Genomic DNA, 24,911 nt, shown 5'->3' on the forward strand with positions numbered 1-24,911 from the left:
AAATATTTTGCAGTAAGTGTGGTGAAACACTGACATGGGTTATCCAGAGAGGTGCTCCATCCTGGAAACGTTCAAGGCCAGGCTGGATGGGGCTCTCAGGAACCAGGTCTGTTTGATGGTGTGCCTGCTCACTGCAGAGGGGCTGACTTTTAAAGGTGCTTTTCAGCCCAAACTACTCTTTGTTTCTGTGCTGATAAGCCTTATGCCTTTGGGTGCATGGTGATTTTCTTCTCTCTCATCTGCCATCATGTGATGAGATGGAATGATTGGTCTCTCTTTCATCTTGTTTGACCTATACCTGTGGGAGTTTCATAAGGAAACTCTCTGATGCAATGCCTGAGGACCCCAGCACTTTTTGCAGTAATTTTTTATTTCAGAGAGATGAGAAATTAAATATGATGGAGTTGTTTTCCTATCTCTGCTTCTCTACTGTGCTTAGGCAGCTGTAGCAGAACTGAGTGTATTAAGTTCAGATTTGGTTTGACCCAATAGTTCATCTGTCAATGTACTGTGGGATTAGCATGAATTACAGGTCAATGGTGTAGTTAGAATGGAGACAAAATTTATGTGATCAGTTGCAGCAGAGAATTGTCACTGTGACAAAGGATGAAAGCCTTCTCTTGTAGGAAACTTGCCATTCAAAAGCTGGGGGTTTCTTGAGGTCGGTTTGAAATGATATCAGTGTAAGAAAGTGCATGGCTTTGATTTGAAATGTCAACTTTAAAAATAACTTTTTTGAAAAGTGTTTTTGAGTTCAAGAGCTTTTACATTCTTCATGAAGTCTTGGTATTCAGTCAGATTCTGCTATATGCTCTAATTCATTTTCTTATCTTTGCTATGAATTAACTGATAACAAAATTTGCTATATGAAAGGTATCCCATGTGACAGAGGGTTTAGCAGTAGTGATTTGGGAAAGGTCTGTGCTTGAATTAACTGATAACAAAATTTACTATATGAAAGATACCATGTCAGAGAAGGTTTAGCAGTAGTGATTTGGGAAAGGTCTGTGCTTGAACGTCTAAAGCAACGGGTCAATTTTTGTAAGTGAATGACACATGGTATTCATAAGAGAGCTCACTGATGCTGCGAACTGCAGGACCCGTGTCACGGATCAGTGCGATGACGGGATCTGTCTAACGGGGGGATTTTTAATATGCAGTCTCACTGCTCGACGCCGGGAAAACCCCATGAACAGCATCAGCCCGCTTGTGTCACACGCTGTGCCAGGCGCATCCCTCTCTGGCAGTGTCCGAGGGCAGTCCCCGTCCTGCCCGGTTTAGCGGGCCCGGTGCCCAGCCCGGCCCGGCCCCGCCGTGCCCCCGCACTGGCGGGCCGTGCCCATAAATGCGGGGGGCTGCGGGCGCGGCGGGGCGATGGAGGCGGCGGGCGGGCGGGCGCTGCTGGCCGCCGTGGGGCTGCTGTCGGCGCTGAGCGCCGCGGGCACGCTGTTCCTGCTGGCGCAGTGGCGGGAGCTGGGCGCGGCGCTGCGGGAGCTGGAGGCGGCGGCGGGGAACGGCTCCGAGCGGGGCCTGCCCCCCGCGCCCGCGCCCGCCGCCCGCACCAAGCGCAGCCGCCGCGGGGAGCGCGCCCGCGCACACGTGCGCGCCGACGGCGACGAGATGATGATGATGCTCACCTACTCCATGGTGCCGGTACGGCCCCGCCGGGGCTGCCAGCGGGCCGGGGGCGGGAGAGCCGGGCCTGGCCCAGCTGCGGCCCCGGGGCGGGCACGCACCCGCCCTGGCTCCTGCGGGGCGGCTTTACCTGGAGAGAGCGCGGGGCTCTGTCCCCCTGCCTGCTCTGGCAATGCCGGGCTCGGCTCGCAGGGTACCGCCCGACTTTGCAAACCAGACCTACACAGAGAGGGAGGCTGGGTGTGATGGGGGTTCGCAGTGGTCTTAGGATGGGACTCTATGTTTCAGAAGGCTCGATTTATTATTTTTTGATATATATTATATTAAAACTATGCTAAAAGAATAGAAGAAAAAATTTCATCAGAAAGCTAGCTAAGGATAGAAAATGAATGAATAACAAAAGCTTGTGACTGACTGAGACAGTCCGGACAGCTGCACAGTGATTGGCCATTAATTAGAAACAATTACACGAGACCAATCACAGATCCGCCTGTTGCATTCCACAGCAGCAGATAGCCATTGTTTACGTTTTGGTCCTGAGGTCTCTCAGCTTCTCAGGAGAAAAAATCATAAAGAAAGGATTTTTTTCAGAAAATATCATAACCACAGTTGGGGGTTTAGTGAAACTCCAAAATTTCATTGCAATAACAAGCCTTCCAGTTTCCAGCGTTCCCAGTTTTTAAAACTAACACCACTAACAGAGCCCCCGTGTGTTTTGTGCTGTTCAGCATCTCAGCATGAGGCACAGGATATCACCTGACATCTCTTTGAAACTGATAATGCCCTTCCAGTAAGTGCTAAATTTCAAGTGGTATTTGATGGATCAGGAGAACTGTATGTCCTTTCTGTGGTAGAACAGCACAGTTTTTTGCACATCAGTGAAAAGATGATGCTCAGTAGGAACTAATGTCATGCAGTTGAAAAATTACACAGGCTGTATAGCTGACAAATTTTGAATAGACTGAAGTGCTTTTGCATTTTGAGATAGAAGAAATGCAAGAAAAATATTACTATTGAGAGAACTTTGGTGGAAACTGTCCCAGTAAGGGCTGCAGGTCTACATGCACAAAAGTGTAACTCAGGCTCTAACTCGTGTATTAATGTTGCTGGTTTAAAAAACTGTTTAGAGAAAATACCTCTTCAGTCATGTTCTGATGGCATTTCTGTTAATAAACTATTGCAATCCTCATTTTACAGTGATAACATCTCCATTAATATTAAAGCTAATGAGAGTGTCAAGCACAGGTGTTCAAAGCATGGAGTCATGATAACGACTTTGTTTGGGTTTTAGAGTAATATTTTTTTTAAGCTAGGCCTTCTAAGTTGTTGTGCTTTAAGTTTAGAATTTGCAGCACAAGACTTCTGCAAAAAGTAAAAATCTGTAAAGTCACATAATTTTGTACTCAAAACTGTCTTTTAAAGAACTTATTTTAGGAAGTCATCCCTGAATTTGGCAGGTGCAGTTTGTTTTGCTCTATCTGATACGAATTGCTCTTTTGAGTCCAAAAGATCCACAAATAAAATTATTGGGGAAAGGATTCTGATCCTGATAGGGCTTGAAGACAGCCAATGCCATTTATGCTAGGTGCTCAGACTGGGATCATTAGTTGCAGGTGAGTGTCTGGATAATTTTGACAGTGGCCATTAAATGTGCTACTCTGCTGTCAATAGGTACTATGATTACATTAATTACATTACATTAATTTTATTGCCCTCTCCAACTAGGACTGAGCACATTGTGTATATTTGAACAGCACGTGGCCAGACTGTGCACTTGTGCCTCTAAATGTCCACTGTGACTGCTGTGTGTGATGTGCTTCATTTAAACCTGTGTATCCTGCAGGGAGCTCCTTGGGAGGGTTTGATGCCTTTTTATTCTTACTCCCATCAAACATTTTTCATTCTGGCCACTGCACAGTGTGTAACTGTGTGCAGAATCATTTGCTCAAGGGGAAAAGAGTTCTTAGAAAAATATTCAAGCACCCCCTCCTCCCACTCCCGCATTTCTGTATTTTGAATCTAACTCCCACTAATGTAATTTGAAGACTTGGCTACTTTTGTAGTGTGAGACAAAGTTCCTCAGAGTTGGTGGGATGACCCCTGTGGCACTGGTGGCCCCTGTTCAATGTGGGCCTGAGCAGAGGCTTGGTCTGAACAGATTCTCTCTGGAGATTAGATCAGAGCTAAATCATGTTAGCTCTAATAACACGAGCACATTTTTTGTTAAGGGCCTCTTATTTAAGTATATGTGTATTTATTTTGCAAGTGAGTAAAAATAGGAAACTGGCAAATCTGCTGCTGCAGAAAGGCTGATGGGAGGGTACAGGCCAAGATTCAAAGTGTGATTTAAGACAGTGCAAGAGATGATGGCTACCAATTAATATTTCATAGTTTAGGAGTTTATTTTATTTTTATTATCCCACCATTTCTCCATGAGGAAACCAAGATTTTAGCATTTAAATTATATATTTTTATCTGTAGCTTTTCTTAGTGATGATGCTGGTTGTGAATGGTATCTTTCATAGCTAAGCTGGAGCTTCTGTCACAGGCTATTTGCACTTCTTGAGTGCCCTGTTTTTTAATTGCCACCTGAGTTGCACTGACTGGTAAAAGTAGTGCTGCTGAGATAATTGGAGGGCCCCAAAGTGAGCTGTGATCACTTCAACAACCTCAACAGAACTATTTAAATTAAAATGCAGTTAGAATTAGAGTGCATATGGACAACATGTATTTTACAAATTACAGGGTAGGAGCCAAGTGTTTTTGAGGAGTGTGAGGGGAAAGAAAACAAGCATATTCTGATATTCAAAATCAGTTAGCACTTCTCAGCTAATTTAAACAGTCTGAAATTCTAAATGTACTGTTCCAGTACAGTCTGCAATCAGTACATTCTCAGCAGGTATCAGACAGAACAGAAACTCATTGTCAAATATGGTTTGGTTTTGCAGCAAAAGGATATTTTCCACTAAATTAATTGTCATCTATTTGAGTCTGTTAGATTTGACAGTTGAAACTAATGATGGATTAATTTAAAAAATAATGATTGACAGTGGCAAATAACCTTGCTAGAATTAAGCTTTAATCTGCCTTTCAGATTGCCTTGCACTTGTTCCTTCTGTCTTTTGGGACTAGTGCATTCCATTAATTTCTATTAATTGTAGATTGAGTAACTGCACAAAGATCAACAAATGTGCAGCTCTGGGTAAATGGTTCATAAATTATCACTCATTGCACAGCCCTGAAATAGTGACCCTTTATTTTCTGGCTATAAACATTAGACTTTCCCATAGAGAGCTCAGGGACTTGCAGAGATCATGGTCATAGTATTTCTGCTGTTTGTTTTGATGAGTCGCAAAATGTTTTAGTGTTGACTCTCATTATGCAGGACATGTAATGTGAATGTTTGCTCAGCCAAGAACTGTGTATTTTGACTCCTCTATTGATAAATTTTAGTCTACTCTAGATTAAAAGCCTCTTTATGAACGTGTCTTCCAGCTTGATTTAATAAAGACTTGTCTTTTTGTTTGAATTATTTTGAGTGGATGAAGGTCCATTTCAAATTTGCACATCTTGGTTATTCAAAGATAAGAAATTGCTTACTTGGAACACAGGTCATCTTCCTCCCTGGGTATGCTTCATTAAAAAAGTTCCCATCACTTAATACAAACATAAAATAAAATTGAATGTAGTTTTTATTGGCTGATAATTGGATTTTAATACCTTCTGCTGATAGAGTCCATGCTTGGACAACCATATGTGTTCCAGTAATGTGTGAAGTTTAATGACTAAATGATGTATGGAGTTGTCTGCCCAATATTTTATTCATATTTTCAGTAAGGATTAAACTGAGGTTCCACTGCCCAAAGAGATGGATGGTGTAACAGTGTTACAGAATTCTGAATAGCTCATTCTAATAAGCACAGAGGGCCAGTAGTATCTTTGGGTTTGGAATTATTTCTGTAGGTAAAGTGAACTGGATACTTTTATGAAATATATTGTTTTCAACTTTAATTTCTTTGCAATATTAGGTCCGAGTGATGGTGGATTTGTGTAACAGCACAAAGGGGATATGTTTAACAGGTATGTTTGCTGCCTTAATTATTACACCTATGTTACCTCCAGGAACCCAGAAACAGTGTTTTCAAAGAACCTGAGATCAATAACTATGTCAAAATACTGCTATTTATCAGAGTCTTAAAAAAAGGTTAATATATACCACTTTTATCTGTATCCTCTGAATATAAAATCTGGAATTTAAGGAGCTCAATTGATGCTACTTGGAGCCATTTCTCTTTGATGCCATTTTCATAAGCAAATCTTTTAGACTTGGGTGTTTCAAATACCAGCTGAGGTTTAGTCACAATATTTTTGCATATGTCACACTTCATGCCTAGCACAGGATGAACATGCACGGGGTAGAAACTCGCTCCCATTGTTCCAAGTGGCACTTAGTGAGGTCACATGTCACCAGTGAGGACCTGGAGCTGCTGATGGCTGAGTGGCGAGAAGGTGTGGAAAGCTTTGTGGGGTTTGGTGATGTGTCTGGTAGCAGCCAATTTAAGAGCTATGGTACAGCTTGGAGGTCTGTCACAGAATGAGTTGTGTTCCTTTTGGAAATGAGAAGATTAGAAATAAACCAAATTTAAGAGTTAAAGAAAATGCTTCACTTGCTGTCTAGTTTGAATTTTCAATAAGGTCCATTTGACTCAACTGATTAAACATAAATGAGAACTACCATTTTACACACAGATGTTAAATAATATTTCTGGAGCTATACATCAGTTCTGATTGCAACAGTGGCTGAAGCACAGACAATCTAAGTTTTGGTTTTTTTGGGCTTCAGACTTGTAAATTCATGTTACTTGGTGCCTTTTGCACCTTTTTTTCTCTTAACACCATTACTTGAGTGGCTTTCTCTGCTGTAGGCCTTAATGACATTCGTGGCTTTTCAAGCACCTTTCTTATGTATCTTATGTTTTTATAAGGAGCCTCAGCTCTAGGGATGAGGAAGGAATTCAATGCACTAATGGATGTAATATAGTGTGAAGGAAATAGCCATTTACTGGCAGAAAGATGTTAACTGATATTACTGCCTGTACTGATTAAAAGGGATGATTCCTGTAATGGTATTGTAAAATGGTTTTCGCTTTACTCATAATGCTTCATAATTAATGCTGAAATTGTTATCTTTAGGGAAATCTAGTAATTACTGTTATTTTCTGTTGTAAAAAGTGGTTGAAACAAGGCAGTACTTTGGCTGGATAAAAATGTTCAGAGTTAACTTGGTTCTTTAATTGCAACTGTCATCTTTGTATTCTCCAATTGGTTTTCCATTTAAAAATTTTTTGTTGTGTATTGGGGATCACAGGTGAGGAATCACAGACATTGTTCTGGTTAATCTTTCTTTACACTAGCCTGCTATGCTTGCTTCTCTTTAGGGCCCTACATATACGCTGTCTAAGAGTGAGGCAGATTATTCTGTATTACAAGTTGCTGAATGACTGAAGCAAATCCAATTTCTAAATGTACCAACCAGTTTCTGTGGGAAGCTTGATCCAGACTGGATAAGTCACATGTGAAAACTCTGACTGTTTATATGAATGACAAGATTTTTTTTTTTCTTTCTTAAATAGACTTAGTCCTGAATTGCAATCTGTAAAACACAGGGAAGTGTGGCATGTATTTTTAATGTGTATCCAACAGGATTTTTAATTGTGACATTCATCAGTGTTGTAAAGCCAATATTCTTCCACTAGAAGAGGTTTTTGAAGAACATAAAGGAAATATGACTGTGAGGTGTCTTGCATCCATGGCTTTGTGAAGGCACCAAAGCCCCTGACAGTGAGGTTACATTGCAGAGGTTTTTGCCAAACTTTTGTCAATTGAAATTTGAAAAAAACAAAACATGTTTATGTAAAGGTGTTACTCTTTTGACAAGTCTCAGTCACTGCTAATGCTCAAAGTTATTTATAATACAAAGCAGGTGAACAGATAAATGCTCATTTTGAAATTGGAGGGATTTTCTTAACCTTTTACTGTTCTGATCTAGTGCTCATCAGTTCAGTTTGGAATTGCTTTGTTTTCTTGCTAGGTTAAACTCACTATTTCTTCTTTCTTGTGTTGGTTTCTTTTTTTTTTTTTTTTTTTTCTTTCTCTTGTTATAGGCCCCCCAGGACCCCCAGGTAAGACACTTGGACAATTTCAGTAACATTTGGGGGTAATTGAAACAGTTGCTGGTACAAAACATTGAAATGCATAAATGCATCTTTCACAAAATTGTCTTCCCTTGCTAATTAGATAAAGGGAGGGTTGAATGACTGCCTGCCTTGATACTGCTTGTATTTAAGTCAGTTCATGCCCCTTTTGAGAGAGGGGAGGTTTTAGACATTTTAATTTTCTAGTGGAGGAAGTAGAACATTTAATCAAAAGCAAATTAATATGTTTAAGTAGCATCTAGGTGAAGAGATGAACTTATATATTAACCTCCCAAGGAAATGGATATTACAATTTAACACTAAAATGATCTTTTAAAAAAATATTGGTTACTGATTACACCTTCCCACCTCCCCCATAACTTTTGCTCCTTTCTTAATGAATTCTGTCTCAGTTCTCAGGTGGTTGCAAGGCTATGTTATGAATGGTTACTTGTTTTCTATCTGTGCTGCTTAACCTGTGGGTCTGCTTGGAATAATTCTCTTTATCAGAAAAGTATGAGTTATATTTTGCTGGGGTTTAAATATATAAATAAACATGCTGCATGTAAAGATAGTAGATTTCATGGTAACTTGCATTCAACTGAGAAAATTAATTTATGCTGTTTGCTTTGATCAGGGCCTCCTGGGCTGCCTGGCTACAATGGATCAGATGGAATCCCAGGAACTCCAGGACAAAAGGGAGAACCAGGAGTAAATGGAAAAAGAGGAAAAATAGGTATAGCTTCCCTTCATATTAGGTTACAATGCTTCTTTGAAATCCAAAGAAATTACAGCTATCCAGCTAAATAGAGGTGAAGTGCATCTATAACTAGAGTGGATATGGTTTGTAGTAAAAAATATTTATTTATTGGTGCTTAATACTGGAGCAGTGCTCTTGATACTGAAATGGTTTTTATTTCTAGGTTTGCCAGGACCAAAAGGTGATCAAGGACAGAAAGGAGAACCAGGAGAAATGGGTTTGCCTGGCAAGGATGGTATGCCAGGAGGAAAAGGTGCAAGGGGATCCAAGAGAAAAAAGGGGGATGCAAACAATGATGTGATATTAGAAGGTAGAGAAAAGTGCTCTTGGGAGTTCTCTTGCAACAGTCTACTTGACAGAAAAAGATATGCTTCACTTCTGAAGCATGAATATGATCTGCAAGGGGAGGACCAACCTGTCCAAATAGGGTTTATATACACAGGGAAGTCTGAGTATTGCTCTGCACAGGAGATTGTTCTCTTTGCAAGGCAAGTCTTCACAAAAACATTTCTGCTTGGCCTTTGGGTTGAAGTGTGTGTGAATATCACCCTTTCCAGAATGCTTTCATACATTTGACTTCCTCCTGCTCCAGTGTAGTTTTATTTTTCTATTAGAAAATGAGGGGCAGATTTCACTCAGGATTATGTGAAGCAGCCAAATATAAACTGTGTAAAATCACAGCAGTGTAGCATCTGAAATGGTAACTCTCTAATGGGCCTGTAATCCAGACAGATAAAATGCATTTATATGCTACTCCTTGTGAAGCTCTATCTGGTTAACTTTCTAACAAACAGCATTTCAGAGAGTTTATTGCACCATATTCTGTACTCAGGAACCTCTGAAGAAAGAGAGAGGCTGTTCTGTGGGTGTCCTGTGGACATGCACAGTTCTCTGCAGGTTTCCTGCTGCCTGGGGAAGGACTGTGTCCTGACACTGCATTTTGTACCCAGGTGCAAAAGGTGAGCCTGGACCACCTGGGCCCCCTGGACCTCCTGGACCCCCAGGGCCTCCAGGTAAACGTAAAGGTAAAGCCAAAGTGGAGCTTCAGGAGAACATCTACAGCAGCAAATGCACAGGTTAGTGCTTTCCAGTGTTCTTTGCCATTAAACCAAGATTAAACCATTGCTTCAAGGCTCAAAACAGCATGGGTTTAGTTTTGCTGGCACCACTAAAACTGCATAAGCTTAAAGCTGAACATGTGTTCAGGTGCTTTGCTGAAATACAGTTTGTGTAAGGCAGCAGCCTACCTTCCTGTTGGTCTTCTAATTGTGTTTTGGTAATGCTCAGGCAAAGTATTTACAAATGGTGTCTTCTATTAGGTGGGATAAATTTGGAAAGAAAGAGAAATGCAGCTGAAACAGTTGGCTTTTAGATAATGAATATTTAATTTTAGATGTAAATATAAACCCCTGATTCTGGACCATTGAAGTGTCAGAACAGAGCCCAGGGAGCCTCCTTACAGTGGACAGGAGAGAGCTGGAGCAGAAATCTCATCCTATTTGAAATTCAGAAATGCATCAACTGTTGTATGAGATAATTGGGCCATTTGCTCAGGTGGCCTCTTTTCAAGTCCTGAAACAAACTGAAATGCTTTGGAGGATAAGCTCTCTGATGGATTTCTGATGGATTTTAAATTGCAGCAGGAAAATGGGAGTTACACTCAAATAACTCTGCAAAGATGAGATCTTCCTCGATGAGCTTTTATGTTTTATGACTCAGCAAACCATGAGATCTTATTACTAAATTGCAAGGAATAATCCAGATTTTGTAATTAAATATTCATTACTCTTTCAAGGAAAGAAAATACATATGCTGAATTACAATTGTAATTAATTTATTGCATAAGAATACAAGCCTGGCTTTTTCAAAATAAATTTTGAATCTGGTAAAACTTAGTTTCTTCAAGAGAAGAGAATAATTAGTTGGAAGTGCAGGTATAATTTTTCTCTCTGGTACTTTGGTGAATTCTGGAAGAAACAAAACATCTCTGCTCCATCCTTCCCACCTTCCCCCAACAGACCAAATGAATAGTTTTAATGACTTTTAAACTCCATTAACTCTCACCCAGAATATTTTATGATAGGAAGCAGCGGGATATTTATCTTGGTTTTTGATGGGAAGAAAGTAGTGAAAATTTCCCATAAGAATCTCTGATTGAAAACTGTCTCTTTAATTTTAGTTGCTTTCTAATCCATGCAGCTGGAAGTACTGCAAATATTCTCAAAGGCAAATCCTGCACTCAGCTCTGCTACAAACCCTGAGCTGGCCCTTGGCTATCCGATAGTTTTAGATAAATTGCTGTACAGGGAACTGCTCCTTCAGTCAACTGCATCTATTAGACTCAGCCCAAGAAAAATCATCTTGTGCATTGCAATTTATAATTTCTGCTGAGTGATTTTGTTTTTTGAAATATTCTGGAAGTATTTTGGGATCAGAAGCTGGAAGGGGATCTCGAGGGATTGGTAAATTCTATCTGTAGGCATTCAGCTTACCATGGCTGGGTGGACTGTTTGTGCCTTACTTGGAGATACACTGTGATCACTTGCAAATTTTCAATGTCATCTCACCAAATGCCCTAGATAATGGAAGGGAGAAATACATGTTGTTCTTGCTCCATCTTGGAGTAGTTTTCTTCTGCAGGAACAAAAGGAGGATATGACCTAAAAGAGAAAACAACAATGCAGTATTATTTGTCCTTTCTTTCCTGCATGTCATGGTACCCTTTCAGCATTACTTTATATTTTTTTCCTATTTTTAACTATCTTTGTCACTTAAACTTGATCACAGACCTGTAAATCCTAGAAATATATTAGAAGGCAACAATGAAAATGCAAGTCTAAAAAATGTGCAGCCTGTGTGTAAAGCACAGCCTGTCTGAGAAACTGGAGATAAAAGTTAAGAATGGAATTAGAAAACAAGGCTACAATGAAACCAGCAGAAAGATGAGAAGTGTTCTCTGTGGTTATTCATTCTAAGCAAACCGAAATGTGTCACATTGTTTTAAGGGCAGAAGTGATACTTGGCTCTAAAGAAAATGGTCCATAAAAAATTTAATTCAGGCATTATTTTAAAAGTGAATTCTAAGAGCAAATCCAGCCAGCTAGTCCTTAAATTGCTGTGGGACAGGGAAAAATATTTCCAGGTGTTTGATTCTAATGTGATTCTAACCATTTCTATGTGTGTCAATAATATAATGTGTCATTTCCCTTAGTATTTCATCCTGCTTCTTTAGTGGCATGGATGTCAAGCTCATGCATTATGTACTCAAAGCATGTGTACCTGTTTTATTACTGTCTTGGGCATTAACAACATGACCAAAATGTTCTATTGCTAACAGGATCGACCCTATCTTATGGTCTGTGGGGATTTGTGCATGAAGGTTTTGTGTTTAACAACTACTCCTTCCCAAGAAAATGCTTTTTCTCTTACTGAATCAGCCATTTTCCAGCTTCCTCAGCTGCCCGAAGTTATGTCATGAAAAGGGCAACTCTCTCTTCCTAAGTGGCTACTCAGAAATTCACAGCTAAGGAACTAAATCTGTTGATTTAATTAGTTACTCCTCAAAGCTGACTGTCAGCCTCAACACCTCATTTCCTTGGCAGAAGTGAGAGCAAGTTTTTTCTTATCTCATTTTTGACCACACCAACATAAGTATTTTTTTTTTCCAGATGAAGCAAAATCCCAGTTATCATTCCTTTATTTTAGTGGAGTCACTGATGTGTCCATCTATCATGTCAAATAGGGTAAAACAAGTAATTTTTCTCTTTCTCCCTCCACCCTAGATGAGATATGTGGTGTACCAAATGATGATACCCTCGCTGGAAAGGCTGAAGACAGAACCCCAGAACCCCCTTCAAAAAAAGCTGGTAACCTGCTACGAAGTGTGACTGGAGTGCTACTTTCTCTCAGTGTCACAGATCATGGACATGTGCTTTTTCCACACAGAATGTGTCATAACGTCTGTAGGAAGTCCTGATCAGTATGTCAGTGTACAGCAAACGTTTGGAACTTGGATGAGGGAACCTGCCAACATAAGTGATGAAAGGATTTGGCTCACCATGCATTTTTTAGGTATTTTTAGTAGTAGTCACTGACCAAAAATCTGTTATCTGACATTCCTTCCTTAATCCTTTCAACCTAAACTTGTAAGAATGATGAGTTTTTACCTACCTCTTTTTCAGAATATTTTCCGTATTACCTGTTTAATACTTGACTATACATATGGCTGTAGGCATTTTAAACATATCTTTAGACATTTTCAGAGTCAACATCAGATTTTTAAAATAGCTTTATGTTTGGGGTTTTTTTTTACTAAATCCAAGTTTAAATGTCTATTGTTTGTGGCCTTTTATCTTTTTCTTTCAAGAGTTTCTGTTTCCTATGGCTTTACTTCCCTAAATTGTAGCTCGGAGTTTTGCCTTTTTGTTTAGCTAGGCATGAAAATGAGGCAACTGCTGCAAAAGCTACATTTAGAGCAGGGAAATGTTCAGGACTTAAGTGGGAAAAGGAAATATTTCTGCATATACATCACCTGTGTTCAGAATGAGGACCTATTAGGTCTGTGGGAAGCAGGCTCTTGATCATCTTTTCTATAAATTACTCTTGTGTGTGTCTGGATTCTTTTTTCACATTCCAGCAAGGTGAATCACTATTGAAAACACAAATACAATTGTTTGTCTGATAGTTGATTGAGATGGACTTTCAGTAGAGACTGAGCTTTAGTATAGAGATTTCAAAATTAGATGAACCAAATGATAGTTCTTTTTTTAACATGTTTTCCTCTTGGTTTAGGAAACTATATTAAAGAATATGAAAATTTCGATGCCTTGCTGAATGGCAGCTACAGGATCATTAACATCACAGGACTTTTCTATGGATGTGGTCACGCTGTACAAAACAATCATCTCTACTACCATCAGGGAGGAACCAGTTACATTCAGAAGTAAGTCAAAGATAGTTGGCCTAAGACAAGTGAAGTTGTGAAAGGAGGAGCAATGGGTTGGAGTGCCAGAGCTGAACCTCAGAAAAGCAGACAATTCTCCTTGTAGCATTTTGTATTTCTTTTTGGTCCTACCTAAACAGGAAGAACAGAGGAATGGTTCAGAGCTTTTTCCAGAACAGAACAACTCATTCTTTCCAATCTGTAACAAAAATATGGGCCACCAGCCTTCCACTTTGAGTGTGCAGATGTTGTGGGAAGAGGAAAACTGGGAGAATAACTCAGGGCCACTACTCTGCTGTGACAATTCTTTAGGCATTGTTCAGCCCTGTGTCTCAGGGGTTCACTTCTGCAGTTACCATGTCATAGAGCAACAGGTCCCCAGGATGAACAAGATGCCATGTGCAGAGAGGACAACAAATTCTCTTGGCTATCCTGGGATCCAACCAGGTAGAGACAGGTTCTATTGAACATTAGATTGCTGTGGGTGTTCTTCAGCTCGGATTCTTTGCTGTGTTTATAATCACAAGAAAGAAATGAGAACTGACTAAGGAATTAGGGTACCAGAAGAAAGGATTGCATTTAGAAGAATAAGCTGTGCACCTACCTGCATCTGAGTCAGAAGTGGTTCAGCTGCAGTGTGGGAGGTGTAGGTGGGTGGTTTTGTGACCATGGCCTACTCATGAAACTTGGCTTTGCAGAGCCCTTGCTGTGCTCTGCTCTGGCTGGCAGCAGCAGGGAATGCTGCTGGCACAGAGGGGAGCACTGAGGCACCTGCTGAGGACAGGGCGACCTGGAAATTTGCACATTCCACTGGGGAGGAGGGGCTCCAGTGTTTGATTTCCTCATAATAAGAACTTTCCTGATACATCTCCCCAAACTAGAACTGAGAATTACATCTCTTATTTAACTTTCTACTGAGGAGACAGACAAACAATACAAATCAACCCCAGAATCTCACCTTGTGGGAAGAGCCAAAGACAGTCCAAGGGCAAGTGAAAGATTGCTTGTTCTTTCAAGTTCTTACACGACTCTGATGTCTGAGCCAAGAACATTTACTATACTTTGATGTCTGTTCCCAAGCAGGTGTGAGTGCTGCCTTCCTATACTCATGTGCATGCCAAGGAATGTGAGCAAGCTGCAAGGATTCTATAATATTTATTCTGCCAAGCACAAGCTCACTTTTTGGCAGCCTCCTTTAAACATATTTTGGCTTTTTCTCTGGTAGTCTGTAAAAGACCATCACTGTCTAAGACCATCACTGTGACAGGGCAGAGATTCCTCACCCTGCATACCGCTAATCAGGAAATGCCTTCATATACAGATGAACACAAACTGTTGGTGGAATTTTCAAATCCTCTAAAGGAGCTGCTGAGAAATGGCCTTTCTGTTCTGTTCTTCACTCTGAGATTATTTACCTTCAGCACAGACAGAATGAGGCACTATGGATTCTGTGACATTGAAGTCCTTGAATTTGGGCTCCATAAAAGCTTCTGCGAGTTGTATTGTTTTAATGGAAAGTAGAGGTGAGGATCTGGTTAGTCCATTTCACAAATGTTGTAAAAACATTCAAAAAGAGTTTCTTGTCATATTTAAAAGCAGGCAAAACTAGGTTTGTCTGAACCTTGGCAGGTTTTCTCATGATGGTCAGACCTCCAACACTGTGATAGTTTCATTCTCTTTACTTTGGTTCATAACATGCGTTACTATCTCTGTTATTTTTGATTGACTTTGTTGATATTAGTGATCAGAAAAATGTTTGTAGCTTGATTTCTTGTGGTTGATGAAACTATTACACTATGTCTTGTCGTTTACCCCAGGATGTCAGAATATCAAAGAATTTCAGAACCATTTGGAATTCCAGGCTGGACTGTCCCTGACTGGGGGAGCCCAAAAGAACCTGGGTATTAAACTTCACTTTTTTGCTCCCTTCCAGATTTTCATGTGTAAATAACAGGAAAAGATAGGGTGTCATGTACTGCAGAACTTGTGAATCTTGAGGTGCTTTCTGTCTTGTTGGCTTTTAGTAGAAGAGAATCCTGAAAAAAAATCTGCATTTCTGACCAACTAGTCCTGTTAAGGTCTGTCCTTTTAGCCCTTGCATGAGGTTATTTATAGATGTGAAACAATGAACAAGATTAACAGGGTTGACACATGTATTTCTCAAATCTCTTCCAGCCTTTAACTGGCTTTTTTATTGCACACACATGCTGCTGGAATATGGAGTTGCTGCAGATGTGAGTTTTACAAAAGCTGAGGGGAATGATCTAAGTTGGGTATTCTTGACTTTTCTTACCATGGTTTTTCCAATATATGCTATCCATGCCGCTTAAACAGAAAAATTATTCTTCCAGTATTGCATGTTCCTGGATCTGAACTGTTCCTGTGATTAAGCCTATCTTTTCAGAAAAAATACTTGCAAGTGTAGCACATTCCTTTATTGAGTAGTATTTTTCCCCTCCTCTCTTTGAAGCATGGAGCTATACAGTGAGAGAGAAGTCAGACACCGAAACGTGCTTCTTTGCAGAGGGCATTATTTAAAAAGATAAAGCCATGCTCTCCCTGCCTTTGCTGAAACCCAGTGTTATTGGGTTATTAAATGCTGACAGCAGATGTGTCTCAGGAAGAGCTGATTATCCTCCTAAACCAGTACAGGAACATGATTTAGCCGCTCACTGCTCCTGCCCTCAGATTATCAACCTATTAAGGAATCTCAAGGAATAAAAACAATTTTATACATCAGAGATGGAAGAATTCAGACTGTCCCATTGAGGCCAGTATAAGGTCACAATTTTGGCTCTGCAAAAGTAGGATTTTAATTCCTTTGATGTCTACTTGAGTAAACCACCACATTATCTGGACTGTTTTCATCAGAGGAACTCCAAGACTAGGTGAAGCTGCCCAGAATTCCTGCTGCTTTGGTCAATCACATTTTCTTCCTTTAGCTCCCACCTAGTCCATAAGCAAACTTTTGTACAGATTCCATTTCCCAATTTTGTGCCTTCACCTGGTATTCAATTCTTTTTCCTACCCGCTCCTTTTACTTGCTTCTTTCATCTTGGTGATAATAAAGCTCACAGACTAAATGAAGTGAAACCTACCAAAAGCAAATCCATGTTCTTGCACACCTATCAGATTGGTTATGACTTTATAATTTTCTCCTAGTGTTTTGGAAGGTCCTTTGAGAACTTAGTCTTAAAAGGCATCAGAATGCTCCTTGAACAGATATTTTCAACACTACCTCTATCATTGGTTCACCACCCTGTGTGTGTGTGTGCTGAGCTCTGGTCACCTGTACTGAATCCTTCCTGTATCTCGTTTCAGGTTCGGGCTCGATAAAGACTCGCAGCACACCCTGCACATCAAAAAGGCCTTACACCAGGGCAAGAACTACCTCTTCTCTAACTCCAAGACGTATTTCAACATAGCAGTGGATGAGAAGGGTCTTTGGATTATATATGCATCAAGCATTGATGAAAATATAATGGTAGCCAACATTGATGAAGAAAGCTTCTCAGTCAATTGGCACATCAATACCACCTATCCTAAATCCAAGGCTGGTAATGCATTCATAGCCTGTGGCATTCTGTATGTTACTGACACTAAGGACACGACAGTAAGTTTTGCTTTTGATTTACTGAAAGGGAAGCAGATTGATGCAAGGTTTAAGTTACGGTCTTCACAGTCTATTCTTGCTATGCTGTCGTACAGTCTGCGAGACAAGAATTTGTACACGTGGGAGAATGGAAGCTTAATGGTATACCCAGTCCGTTTTGGCACATGAATATATTTTCACATGCCACCTTTGACTAAAGCATCTGTTTAAACTCTATGACATACACATGGGGGTGTCTTCACTTGGAATAATTTTCTGTTTGCTGCTGGTGGTGTGTAAATGGTATGAAAGGGAGATCACGTGCCTTTGTATAAACACACTTCAATTACATAGGCCATCCTCATCTTTTTAAAAAATTGTTGTTCACTATTGCGGATAGCACACAGCATAGACATACTTTTGTTTTTCCTGTTACTCAGCTGATAATTGTGTCTAATGTACATTGATGATTCCATCAGCAGAGACTATTTGTAACTTTTATTTACCATCATCTTCTCTGCACTAATTTTCTAGTCAGTGATGACAGTCTAATATAAACACCTAAATAATGAACTTTTGTGTACAAATACCTTTGTCACTTTCATTTAATTTCCATGGATTCTGTGTGACCACTTTTTCTGGACAAAGTTTTAAAACTTTTAAAATAATGGGAATGGAAATACTTGTTTAAATAGAAAAAAAAGCAGAAAGCTTAAAATTTGACAAGTCAAATCAAATGTTAATAATCAAAAGCAAAATCCAGCTAAAGGAAAATGAGAATAATGACATTAAATACAACTGAATAGACATGAATTGTGTTTCTTTAAAATTAAAGGCATAACCTCTATGATTAAAATTTCATTTTTAATGGTATTTGAGTTTCTTGTGTTGCTGCAGACTCTTCCTTGGCTCTCACTGCCATGCAAACTATACCAGTATAACTTGCTTATAGCTATTTAATAAGGCATATTACTAAAATAAAATGTCCCCACATTGATCCACACAAATGAAATCATAAAATGAAGTGTGTACTTCTTTGCTGCTATTTTTAGAATCATCATGCTGCTTAGTGACTTAATCTGTTGCCAACTGTAAGTCTGAGACTGCCAATTCATATTCAAATTTTTGAGTTGAAGGTGAGAAATAATAGGAACTTTTTAATTTTAATTTTGTTCTGGTATTTCAGATTTCTAAATTTAATGTTGGAACAAAAACCTCTCCTGTTGTTTTATCTATCTAGATTCAAAATCACGGTCTTGGAAAACCCCTGCCTGAATTTCTAAGCTGCCTGTGCATATTGCTAAAGTTCATAGAGTGCACTCAAATACTTAGGAGCAAGGTGTTATTTAAATCCTGAACTGCACTGAGCTGTTTAATACCTGTATGATCCAGGCCCTGTTGAAGGGATTAATGAATTTGGGAATGTCTGTGCCTGCAGAACCTTGCTTAGCAAATGTGCTGGAGGAATCCCTCTGCTGCAGCTAAGCTCCAGTGTGTGGCACAGGGATGGCTGGGCTCTTCTCAGGATACTTGCTGTTATCACTAAGGTCCTGCATGCTAAGGAGAGAGATGCAGAAGGGAACAAAAAATCATGATTAATGCTTTGAACTAGTTTATACACCAGAACTCACAAACTAAAACTTCTATCTATACCTGTGTGACACTACACACTCCAGAGCTACAGTTCTGTGGGCTGCTTGTGACTTTTGTGGGGGGTGTGAAGGTTTTGGTTGGGAGTTTTTTCATGTTTGTTTGTGGTATTTTTTTCAAAAATTGAAATGTGGTACTAATACCACAATACAGCTAAAATACCCCTAAAGTCAGCAATATACTCGGACAAATACAGTTCAAGTCAGATGTGATATTTTCTAGATAATGTACCTATGTCAAAGCATGGTAAACTTCTGCATAACATTGTTAAAACACTTGGATCAATGTCTTGGAGAAGGAATAGCCAGGAAATTCTACCTCCTTTCTCTTCTTCTTGCAGCTGTGGAACTTAATTCTGTTAACCTTGCACTTGTCAAGAACAGCTGAAAACAAAATGTAAACAGCTAATCTTTTTTATTTCAGTACAGTCTGAGGTCAAGTTAAAGCTAACTCAGGAAGTATCCAGTCAATGTACTGGAGATTTAGATAAATCTGTTTAAATATAAGGAAGAGTTCTAGAATGGGCTGTTTCATGAAATAAAAGTAATTTATTTAACTTACAAAGGGAAAACTAAACAGTGACATTTACCCTTCCTTCTTTTCTCCTACTTCACAAGCTGCAATTTAAAATCACCTTTGGAGAAAGGTGCTTTTTGTTCTAGTATATCTTACAATACAGCACAGACATCAAAATTTCATTGGAAGAATAAGACAGTTTGTTAACATTTAAATACACAGACATCCATTCCAGTCCTTGAAGAACATGTTTTTTGTTTACAACAGAAAAATACATCTGACAACAGTAGCTAGTTATATTACAAGCAAACAATATTGAACTCTGCATAGTTTATACAATATACTCTGGTAATAATTTAATTACCAGTTTTATCCACTATTTACTAGCTGGCCACATAAAGCCTGACATTCATCTGAAATGTGGCATTATATCTTCCATTGGTATTCTCTTAACAGCTTCATTTAATGAAGTATTTTCTGGACAAATGATTTTCAAAACTCAAAGCTGACTAAAATGCTGGATGTTTTCACTACAAACATTTAGTGCTTACAATACATTCCTAAAGTAAAGGCAGGTGTCCAATAGAAAACATAGCTCAGAAAGAAAGGAAAACACTGTGCAAATTAAACCCCATTGCATTTAAAAATGTATTGATGTGCAAGTTACAGTATCAACTGTGCAATAATACTAACTGGGAAAAGAATCTCAGCATAAAATGATACATCTCTCACAGTACATCCTTGATTGCACATGTTCCACGGCGTTTGCATCCATTACACTTCCTGCAGAAATCAAATACACTGAGTACCCTTAATTAGAACTAAACTATTTTACAATGAGAAGTTGTATACATGCTTCATTTAGCGGGAAAAACTGGAATAAAAGTAATCAGAATCACGTCAGAAATGCTTACTGACTTGTAGAGCCACAGTGCTTGTGAAGTGACTGACAACTCTCAGGATCTTTACAACACTCACAAAATGCAGCTTGTGGGTTACTGAGCAATAACCCCCCCACGATCAACAATACTGGGTTGAATTCCTTGCTTTTACAATCCAGTACATGCATTTCCTCCCCAGTGATCCTTATGGGCATATTCAAAATATACCTGCTGTAAAGTGTTGCTTTTCTCCCCATAACACTTAATGCTGCAGTAACTGATTTGAAAGGAAACACAATGTTTTCTTTCCACAGTGCATATCACTGTGTTTTTAGCTACTCACAGGGACATTATAGAAACCAGGATTAGCTCACAGAACGCTACAGAATGTCAAAAATGCCTGAAGGTACATTGAAAGCATTGGGAAGAACCCTCATTTTCAGTGTGCCATCTGCTCCACAGGAGAAGATACGATTGCCTTGCACAGTCTCAATCTGGGTGACACCAGCACCAATATTTCTGAAAAGGGATTGCTTAGCATGTTCATTTTTAAATGAATGAATTAAATTGTAGCCGGTCAGTCTCCACACCTGTATCAAAAGAATGACAAAAGGAGATAAATATTAAAGGATTTGTATTTTCCCCCCAATGTTTCAGATTCCTGGCTGTTCTAAACTCTGTTGAGAAAGATAAAGGATATTTTTTTGTTGCCTCATTGCAACAATTACTACAAGTCCATGAGTCTTGAGAGGCTGCTGATGCAGTGTAAGGCTGCCTTACTGTGGACCAGCTGGGTATTGGGCAGGGTAAAGCTTCCTATGTTACCTGATCAGAGTCCTTCTCCCATCTGCCCCCCCTGGAAAGCTGCAGAAATGGAAAGGTTGCATTTTCATTCAAGATGACTACTGTCAGCTTTTCAGCACCTGGAAATGCTTTCCTGCTAAGGAATGCTGCAGAGAGTAAGCTGCACAATTTGTAAGTGTGCAGAGTGGTAGGAAGCACAGCTGCCAATTGTGTCCTAAGCAGCAGGAGCCTCAGCAAGGCCAGGCCATGAAAACCCCTGTAAAGCAGTCATCCAGAAAAGGAAAGAAACTCTATTCACCTTCTCTTTACCATATTGTATTTCCTTCTCTTAGTATTCAGGTAAAATGGCCGTTACAACAGGGACTGTATTTTTGTGGTGGTTTGTATTTTTTTTTTTGGTGTTTGTTTTGTTAATTTGTTTTCATGTTGGTGTTTGTTTCTTGCTACTCTGCCCTCTCAGTAGCTGTCTGGGGCTACAGCATCAGGAGAAAAAAACAGAACTTGGTGATACAGAAATTTAACACAATGTTGAAGTTACTGAGCGCCCCCTGTGTTACAACAGCAAAGTCAGAATATTTTTAAGTGAGAAAAAAACAAAGGTAAGATTTCAGAACCGTGCACTTTGCTTTATCCACTTAAAATCAGTCTCACAACCTTAAGAAGACTATCCTTTAGAGGGGGGAAAAAACCTACTTGCTTCAGAAGCCTACAGTACATTTCAATTTACAGCATAAATGTAAAGCAGGCTATACATCAAGTGTAGGTTTGGGGTTTCGAGGACTGTTTTTGTTTTGTTACTGCATTTCTCTGGCTATTTCCATAAGACAATACACTCCTTCAGCCAAACACTCTCCCCCAGAAGCCAGCTCCTCCATGCCTTACCTTCATGTTGCCTTCGGCCGAGCCCGTGACAAAATAGTCCTCGGAAGGATCCAGGGCAAGGGCCTTAACAGCTGACTCGTGTGCTTGGAAGGTGAAAAGGATTTGCCTCTGTCTGATGTCAAAGATGCAGATATATCCCTTCCTACCTCCAGAAATCAGCAGTTGATGCTTGGGTGCATACTGAAGTACTGTGGCACCATGGTCATGACAAGTGAAGGCTGAAGAAGAAGGATGTCAGAATTTAATAGATTTGAAACTGTAAGTCGCTCTCAATCTTAAAATTACTTTCTTCTATAACTTGCTACCTGAATATTTTGTAACTTTGCAGACACATTCCTTCATATGGGTAATGTCTTATCAGCTGACAGCTTAGTGCTCTCATAAGAAATACCTAGATCTAATGCACAAGAAAGCACGATATGCAGTCCAAGTTACTTTAGAATAGAGGGTCATACCTGAATTTAAAATTTCAGAAAATATAAAATTCACTATATGAAGTTGAGATAGATTCCTGATTTAGAAAAAAGTATAGCTGATCTTGAGCAACCTGGTCTAGTGAAACGTGTCCCTGCCCATGGCAAAGGGAGTGGAAAGAGATGATTTTTAAGGTCCCTTCCAAACCAAACCATTCTAGGATGTTCTTTCTTCATACTTTTCCATATAGAGCAGATTAACATCATTGTAGAGAACATGCAGAACCAGGTGCATGTATTAATGTGCAACACAAACTTAGATCTGTTCCCCAGGATAAGGTTTTCCCCTTGCCCCAAATGCACACACAAGCTGTATTTCCTTAGTCAGTAAGAAGCAGAGGTTTAATTTTCACCACAGTACTTACCATGTATAAGACTGTTACTAGATGAAACCAAGGTGTCCCAGAGGCACACATTTCTGAGGGAGAAAAAACCAAAATCATTATGGCCTATTGCCAGGTGACTCATGGGGTGACATGACTTCAAAAGTGCTCACATTTTATGTCAATCTAGAAGGCAGAATTGAACACTCTGCAGTCATTGGAGAGCATTTGCAAAGAACTAAGAGTTTTAATTATTTTCTTTGCTCTTTTATGCTTCTTAGTGGAACTATACCTTCTACCCTTAAAATGTCCGCTGATCAAAGGTTGTGTCAAATACTTATAGAAGTTATTCTTTTGAGAGAAAAAGAATTATCTGCTGAACAGATTTCTACCCCCAGCAACAGCATCACGTCAAAGTAGTTGCATTGGGAATACAATCTGAAAAAATGGGTCAATTATTGACCACTCCTCACACAAACAAAACTTGGAAACAAGCAATTGAAGAAATGATATTCAGAGAAATTATCTGGTAAGTTCAAGCTGTAACAAAACTTAGAACAACGAGCCTTAAAATGTCAACCACACATTAATGCCCAAGAGCTTAGCAAGTTAAGGGTGATGAAAAAGTAGTTTTTAAATTCTTCATTGTTTCTTTAAACACACCTGTTATCATTGGATTGTCCCGATGTAGCAACTAGACTTGAGGAGGTTATAAATGCAAAGTCACTTGTGGTTTTACTGTGGCACTGCCAACTCTATTAAAAACAAAACAGAAAAGTGCAACCTTACCAGTTGTTATTTGCATCAGAAGTAATTACTGTCAGTCTGATGTCAGTGATAGTAAAACACAGAGCCTTTGAAACAAAGCTTAAAAAACTGACAGTTTGAAACTGAGAATGGATCAATAGATTAAAATCCAGTACAAAATGAAAAGATATTACAATAACTGACACAGAACAAATCTGCAGTATAGTGTATGACAACAGCCTGAGTTTTAAATTAAGCATGGTCATCATGTCAAGAAGCAGTAAAATGTATTGAAGAGTGTATTTTTACTAAGTTTTGGGGTTATAAAGTTATTAGTTGCGGCTCTGATTATTAATTAAAACATGGACAATGTTGAAGGAGTATTTGTAATTACACATTTATAGCTTATGGTTATGGTGCAATTGGTTTAGCAAAGATGTATCATTGAAACTCTGCAGTTTTGATGAATTGTGCCAATTAAAAAGCAGCAAAGCCAAATATGTCTCATTTAAGTCCTATTCTCTGAGCCTGTCTCAAGTTTCAAAGACTTTGCTTTTCTCTACAATAATAATAACAACAAAATAAAATCTGTTTACTTACCAGGTAGGGCTTAGGATTTGAGGTGGTTTGGTTTACTTGCCAAATACTTAGAAAACCTTCACCATCAGCAACACCACACTGTAAAGAATAAATTGCATTTATTAGCATGACATGGTAGTTACTGGATGCTTCATGATAGTAAACTGCTGACTTCAGGGAAAAACCCCCCTGAACCACCAAGCCTTCGCCTGCAAATTGAATATCAATAACAATGATCTTCAAGACAAAAAATAAAAACTAGTTTAGAAGCCAAGTGAATTCAGTGCTGATTGTTTAATGATTATTTAACGATTGATGGTCTCCTGCATACCCAATTCTTTTCTGGAAATGGCGAATGCATGGAAGCTTATCTTTCAATGTTAGATGCTAAAGCTAACCAAGGCATCATTACTCCATGACTCTACTTGAAAATGCTTTAAAAAAGTCAGATGCATGATAACATGCCATAAAAGCATGATAAGAACAATTTTGCAAAGATTGTAGTCATGAATGGTAAAATGAGTGAGCTATATTTATTAACCAAAATGAATAACATTTAATATTGTATATTCTATGCAGCATATTCTGTAAGTATTTTACAAAATAATTTTAGAAATATTGAGAAATACTTTTTATATTTTCTCTTTTTAGTTGGGCTTCACAAGTCCTGCGTGAATGACCTCCATGTGAAGCACAGCAACAAATACATCTTAATTTCTGACTTAAGATTGAGTCCTACATAATGGTAAGACTGCAATATTTCAAAGCACAATCAAAACACATTTTTAGAATGAGTTTAAATGACATTCTATGCCACCTGAAAATAGATTTGCTGTGAGATACTTTATATTTCCAGCTATTTCACCTTTGCTGTTTCATAGCTATGTACAGTCATGTCCAAACACCTTTAATTCACTTTTTATAGTTTTTAAC

The 24,911-nt window shown here is 39.1% G+C and overlaps 2 protein-coding genes across 6 annotated transcripts in view; one reads left to right on the top strand and one right to left on the bottom strand.

Moving 5' to 3' along the window:
• The first annotated feature begins 1,552 nt into the window (after positions 1 to 1,552).
• On the top strand, positions 1,553 to 17,710 carry GLDN (gliomedin). 4 transcript variants are annotated; one of them, XM_058033546.1, is made up of 10 exons: positions 1,553 to 1,653; positions 5,664 to 5,715; positions 7,800 to 7,817; positions 8,467 to 8,565; positions 8,753 to 8,899; positions 9,540 to 9,665; positions 12,372 to 12,455; positions 12,535 to 12,660; positions 13,381 to 13,531; positions 16,853 to 17,710. In XM_058033546.1, the coding sequence occupies exons 1-10, from the start codon at positions 1,621 to 1,623 to the stop codon at positions 17,310 to 17,312; spliced, it is 1,296 nt and encodes a 431-aa protein (XP_057889529.1). In that variant the 5' UTR covers positions 1,553 to 1,620; the 3' UTR covers positions 17,313 to 17,710. The 4 variants fall into 4 exon arrangements, with proteins under 4 accessions (XP_057889529.1, XP_057889530.1, XP_057889531.1 ...); XM_058033547.1 differs by having other exon boundaries at positions 1,572 to 1,653; positions 8,753 to 8,842; XM_058033548.1 differs by having other exon boundaries at positions 1,572 to 1,653; positions 8,753 to 8,824.
• A 1,591-nt stretch (positions 17,711 to 19,301) lies between these two features.
• DMXL2 (Dmx like 2) overlaps positions 19,302 to 24,911 on the bottom strand; it is a 47,581-nt gene continuing 41,971 nt past the window's right edge. For both annotated transcript variants that reach the window (XM_058033545.1, XM_058033544.1), the window contains 5 exons: positions 24,000 to 24,077; positions 23,316 to 23,407; positions 22,695 to 22,747; positions 21,857 to 22,074; positions 19,302 to 20,760 (listed from right to left, as the gene is read on the bottom strand). In XM_058033545.1, coding sequence (XP_057889528.1) covers positions 20,551 to 20,760; positions 21,857 to 22,074; positions 22,695 to 22,747; positions 23,316 to 23,407; positions 24,000 to 24,077 — 651 coding nt within the window. In that variant the 3' untranslated portion in view covers positions 19,302 to 20,550. The remainder of the gene's footprint in view (positions 20,761 to 21,856; positions 22,075 to 22,694; positions 22,748 to 23,315; positions 23,408 to 23,999; positions 24,078 to 24,911) is intronic.

The sequence above is a fragment of the Melospiza georgiana genome, chromosome 13 (genome assembly GCF_028018845.1).
Source record: "Melospiza georgiana isolate bMelGeo1 chromosome 13, bMelGeo1.pri, whole genome shotgun sequence".
Classification (NCBI taxonomy): Eukaryota; Metazoa; Chordata; class Aves; order Passeriformes; family Passerellidae; genus Melospiza; species Melospiza georgiana.

What these genes read in the sequence shown, in the direction of transcription:
- GLDN (XM_058033546.1), top strand. Translation starts at nt 1,621, where the DNA reads ATGATGATGATGCTCACCTACTCCATGGTGCCG. An exon ending in TGGAAAAAGAGGAAAAATAG is followed by an intron (nt 8,566 to 8,752) that starts GTATAGCTTCCC and finishes TTTTATTTCTAG; the next exon opens with GTTTGCCAGGACCAAAAGGT. An exon ending in GCTCACCATGCATTTTTTAG is followed by an intron (nt 12,661 to 13,380) that starts GTATTTTTAGTA and finishes CTCTTGGTTTAG; the next exon opens with GAAACTATATTAAAGAATAT.